We start from the raw sequence: 6,000 nt of genomic DNA, 5'->3' as shown, positions 1-6,000 counted from the left end.
TTATTTTAGCGCCGTTTGACTGGAATGATCTCGATGCTTGGTTGTTTTGAACGGCAAAAATAGTCGAAGGACAACAGAGTTGTGTCCCTTGTTTTCATATGGTTAGACTACACAGATAGCACAATATATCGGCCGTTAATTTGACGGGAATAGTGCGGCGTACACTTTATTTGTCCGCAGATCTTTTTACTGACCTTGAGCTCTTTGAAAATCGGTATGCATTATAATCATTCATAATATTAGTTATGTTTCGCTGAAAGGAATTTTTACTCCACTATTTTTTAAAAAGTCATTGTCATTCGCTCATTTCAGCATCAGAAATCTCCTACACTTTACAACCAATTTCTTTCAAACCAGGTAGGATTTTATGATCATGATATATAGTTGTGTTTCACTAGAACGCCATTTTTATTTGAACGTTATTGCAAAAGTCTATTTCAGTATTTTATTTTTGTCCCACGACATTTTTGAGCGAAATTCTTATTACATGTGAACGTCTATCTCACTATTATAGTATATATCACATCAGTGAAATTCTTTCTACTTTTACCTGAAGTGAAATTATTTACCTGCAATTTGTTCACTTAAGTGAAATTCTTTTTCGCTTTATTGAAAAAGAAATTCACTTACGTTTAAGTGAATAAATATCCCCTTAAAAATGGCTCGTCACAGATACAGTTAGTTTATAGCTGTTTCTACGACAGGCATTTTGATCCGACAATTTTTGCCGTGAAAACTTTATTTTTGGTTCTTTTAAATAGTGTCTGGAGATCTCCTACAGTTTTCTACTGATATCTTTGAAACTTTGATAAGCTTTATAATCATGATACATAATTCTGTTTAATGAATTGAAGACTATTCTTTGATTTCTCGTGTATTCCTCAAACTGTTAGAAATTTAAACACCGACTTTGTAGTGTAAGACGAGGGATAAACTAAACCATGTAACTACTCAAAGGTGATCAGGCTGACTTGGCCTTTCTTTTTCAATATACAAGGGAGGTAATAAGTCGGGCACTGCAGCATTAATCCTTCATTTACGATCTAAAACCCTTCCTATCCCCTTCACAACAAATTACCAAAATATTTCCCTTTTTTAAAGAAAACATAAAACTGGGTTACAAAAAAGAAGCTTTTATTATATGTTTTGATAGAAAATCAGAATTTACAAAAATTGCTGACAATCTATAATATGTGATTATATACCAGAAAAAAATATACTTTGTTACAAATGTATAAAGTTAGGAATTTATTGTTTTTGTTCATTTACATAAGTATATATTAAGATGTATATATTATTTTGTAAACCATTTCCTGTGGCATGACATTCTGTGCTGTCTAAGGTGACAATACTAGTATCTAAAAACCTAATCTACACACACCCTATACTACAAAGCAAAGTACTGGTCTTAATCAAGGCCCTTTAAGAATTGTATTGAACACACAGTTAACATAAAAACATTTGAATGTGATTCGTAGAGAAATGTATCTTAGATCTATATTTTATATTAATATTAGAAAGTATGATGAACAAGTTTAAATATAATTTGCATTTTATTTCATATATACAGTGAACTCCCAAATATCTGAACTGCTGAGGCTACACATGATTTGTTTGATTACAACTCTATAATAAATAAAAAATTCTGATGTGCCAAGTTCTACTGTAGAAAGTACATGTACTGGGGGTATATGACTCAAGAATTGTTAAATCCATTTCATCATCATTCTATAAATGCTGAAGATAAATATAAATCTGGAATCATATTGCACTTAAAAGTGTGACCAGTCTACTGGTATAGCATACTATCAAAAACTTCAACAAAGAATTAAATATTGTATATAGAATGTCTGGCCATGTTATAATAGGTAATAATCTGACAGTTCAACAATACCTCAAATATTACTGATAAACTAGCATATCCAACCATTAAAAAAAAATTAAAATTTAATTCACAAAAGTTTTCCAGTTGATTATAATCAACTGGAAAACTTTTGTGAATTAAATTTTAATTTTACTTTTGTTTTTCTTTCTATTCACAAAACGAATTGGAGCTCTTTTCTGATTGGAGATAAATACTGATTGGAGATAAATACAGAACAAACTGACTCTCTGCCTGAATTATACAGGAAAATAACACCATATTTTACTGTGATTTACATTATTTGTACAATGAAGTTTGTTGTCTGTCCAGGATGTAAGTAAACACAGGAAACAATTTATTGCTATATGTGCAAAATGCAATTGATAAGGCATTTTGTGGTGCATGTGGTGAGATGGTAAAATGTGTCTTTCCATTATATTGTCATTAATGGAAAGAACACAGGTGTCTGTTTCTGGTTAGTATTTATAGAAACAAATGTTAGACCCTACTCTAACGATATCAACAAGATCAGAAGATGTATCGACTGCTGAACGGAAGTGGGCGCTTGATTATACAGAGCTGTCAACCAATCAGATTACCCCGTTGCAGACTTACTTCTGTTCCACATGCAGTTGATACATCGTTGGCTATCACGACCGCTTTTGATCCATTTTCTTATCTTTAAATCATTGTACCAAGTCAAAAGAATAACATGCATTGATATTTAATGATTCTAAACCAAAGTACGTGACTGAAGTTTGTGTGCGTTTGATATTTTAGCCGGATCAAACTTAAATTCAAAGTGAATCAAAGTTCACCGCCTACTTCCAACTTTTCGAGTGTTTCACCTTGTTGATATTGTAAGAGTAGGGGCTAGAAGCAGACACCTATGGAAAAACTAAACAAACAATTAAGGAACAGACTATAAATCACTGTCCCTCCAATAACAAATTTAAGATACAAAGGGTCTTGATCAGATATGTAAAGAATGATATATCACTATGAATAGATGTTTCTGGGATCACAGCCTCACTTTGCAGAGAATTTGCTTTATGAATTATTCAGTATGATTTTGCTAAATAAATATACAGATCAGATGTTAAGGTATAATACTATAACATAATATTATGGCTTAAGCATACTTAAGAGATTTATTTCCAAATAAATTATTGAACAGAATGGATTTCAGGAATTATTAAGGAATAATTACTCTTATAATCAATTAATAATTGAAAACAAACAGAAAAAAAGATTCCATATTTGGTTTGGTTGCAAAATCTATAGCTGTTCTGATGAAGACAACTTTTATTTCAATTTTTTTATCAAATCAATGTCAACAGGCTAAGTTTTTACAAGACCTCTTCTTGCAGATATTTCTAAGTACCGGTAGTATATCCAAACAATTTAATACCTCTGGCACAATGAAACATTTTTTTGAAGATTAATAAAAGAAAACCAGGTATTTTTACTACCATTAATTGGTTCTTATGTACCAGAACAGTATCCTTAATTTGATTGTCAGTTTTGTATCAATGTTATATAGCTCTGATGTAGCAGTATTGCTCATACATAATGCACCAATTAAGCCTCATTCTGTCAAATATATACATGTATTGTTCTTTCAAGAATTAAATTGAAAAAAAAAACTTAAGTAAAAAAAATTAACAAGACATTAATAAGTAAATTCAACAATACCACAATTAACAGCTCCTGTGATAAATTATCTTGGTTTCACAGTATATCATCGTGAAGACAAAATTTCAACAAAATGTGGATATGTACAGCATGTTTGACAAGGAACATAATTTGATCAAAGTCCATCAATTGCTCTATTCTTACAGGCACAATCAGCGAATAGTAAATTAAATATACACATTCACTTCCTGCTCTAAAATGACGTATAATTACTTTTCTTAATGATCTCATTAACATATAGCAATACAAAGTTGGGTTTTTGTTTTTGTTTTTTTTTCTTTCAAATATTGATGAACCCATCCACACATGTCTACACTATTTCCATCTCTGACAAGCATTAGTAAGAATATCCGCATAAAGATGTATTATACATGTACATGTATATATATATGTATATATCAATTTCAGTTACTATATTTTCTACCTTAATGATATCTAACCAAGTCTTACTGACATATCTATCTGTACCAATCTTTCCTCTTCCATCAAATCTATTAAGTCTTTCTACAGAATTTTTTAAGCAAAACATCTTCCTATGAAGAAATCTACCAATATTGAAATGTTATTTTCAAATATTTGTGGTTGAACTAAAGAATGCTCAAAGCACAATCAGCAATCACTACAAGTCATGCTTTCTCATAAATTTTAACCTGTTGTCTATTGTGTTTTCTCCCTTTAAAACACTTAGAGTACCTAACAGTTTGGGTTTATAAGCATTTCTATATAGATACAGAGAACTACTTCTCAAATATAATTGAATTGTAAATAATTTAGTTCAAAGTACCAATTATAGAAATTCTTGACACAATTTCAGTTTTATGACACTTTTAGAAATACACACATGTAGCATATCATTTCGGTTAAATTCAAAATAATATAAATCTATAATCAAACTTCAAGCATAAGTATATAAGATACTTATCTAATGACCACAAACATAAGAAATATTTGTAAACTTCAAATTTCTATTTCCAAATATACACACTTTCTGAAGTTCAAAGACAACCTAAACTCCAAATCTTTCAACTAGAATAGAAAACTACATCGTTCTGAACTTATAAGTGTACGACATTAGACTTGGTGAATAACAGTCAATCACTATTATCGTCATTAAGCATCATATGTACTGGACGAAACTTTCCCTCCATGTCCTGTCCAGTTTGTGTGGATAAATTTACCCGGGTTGTCCAGTAGTTCGTACGTGTGTGCTCCAAAGTAGTCCCTCTGTGCCTGAAATGTGTTATAACAATATAAGTCAGTTATAACAATAGAAGTCAGTTATAACAGTATAAGTCAGTTATAACAATATAAGTCAGTTATAACAATATAAGTCAGTTATAACAATATAAGTCAGTTATAACAATATAAGTCAGTTATAACAATAGAAGTCAGTTATAACAGTCAGTTATAACAGTATAAGTCAGTTATAACAATAGAAGTCAGTTATAACAGTATAAGTAAATCTGATTTGGTATAAAAACGTAGATGTAGACCAAGAATGCTTTTAACATCACTACTGTAAAATGACGGTTTAAACCAAACTAACCGAGTTATATCTAGAATAGTGTCTTAATTTGACAAAAAAATAGCAGAATATTTTACTAAGATAAATAATTCAATCATTTATAGCATATTCAGTACATATACAATTTGATTCACATTTACTGTTATCTTAAATTTGGTAACTTTCAGTTGTGACATTGAAAATACCTGGAGTTGCTTCCCCTTATCCTTCAAAAACGATGTAAAAGCATGATTTTGTAAGATAATAAGAACATCTTTGTTCGTATTTTACATGTATACAATAAAACATTTATTCCTGATTCTAAGCTATTTATCATAAGTTTTCTGGATGATTGGAAGTGATTATCAATAGAAGGAAACAAAAGAGTGAATTTATTAATGATTAATTTGAACACCAGAAGTCTTAATTAACACATGAAATATATCAAATTTTGTCATGAGAAGCCTTTTTAAATTGGGTCTTCATAAAAATCGCTCTATTCACATCTCCATTTAAATCAAACCTGAGTAATCCATCACATTTCTGTTAAAAACAACACTATGAACAGAATTTTCCAATTCTATGAACTGCTTCTTAGAACAGGTCTAAGTGTTTCAAACTGAACCTGTCTAATCAAACACCTGTCTATTAAGAACAGGTATTTGATTAGATGTATAAATTTCACATTATCAAACTATTTACCTGTAACAAGTTGGCAGGAAGTCTGGCTGAACGGTAGCCGTCAAAGAAAGCGAGAGCTGTACTGAAGGCTGGTGTTGGGATTCCCAGTAAGACAGCGGTAGACACAACCCTTCGCCACGCCGCCTGGCATTTCTGTATCTCTGCCTTAAAGTAGTCATCTAACAAGAGATTACTCAGCTTGGAATTTTTGTCGAAGGCCTCCTTTATTTTACCAAGGAAACGGCTGAAATCAAAT

At 30.8% G+C, this 6,000-nt stretch overlaps 1 protein-coding gene across 2 annotated transcripts in view; it reads right to left on the bottom strand.

Moving 5' to 3' along the window:
- Nucleotides 1–1,117: 1,117 nt before the first annotated feature.
- LOC117344556 (6-phosphogluconate dehydrogenase, decarboxylating-like) overlaps nt 1,118–6,000 on the bottom strand; it is a 31,690-nt gene continuing 26,807 nt past the window's right edge. For both annotated transcript variants that reach the window (XM_033907339.1, XM_033907340.1), the window contains 2 exons: nt 5,766–5,988; nt 1,118–4,789 (listed from right to left, as the gene is read on the bottom strand). In XM_033907339.1, coding sequence (XP_033763230.1) covers nt 4,670–4,789; nt 5,766–5,988 — 343 coding nt within the window. In that variant the 3' untranslated portion in view covers nt 1,118–4,669. The remainder of the gene's footprint in view (nt 4,790–5,765; nt 5,989–6,000) is intronic.

The sequence above is a fragment of the Pecten maximus genome, chromosome 16 (genome assembly GCF_902652985.1).
Source record: "Pecten maximus chromosome 16, xPecMax1.1, whole genome shotgun sequence".
In the NCBI taxonomy this organism is placed as follows: domain Eukaryota; kingdom Metazoa; phylum Mollusca; class Bivalvia; order Pectinida; family Pectinidae; genus Pecten; species Pecten maximus.
Note: the sequence above shows the minus strand (reverse complement) of the source record. Positions and strands in the feature narration are given on the sequence as shown.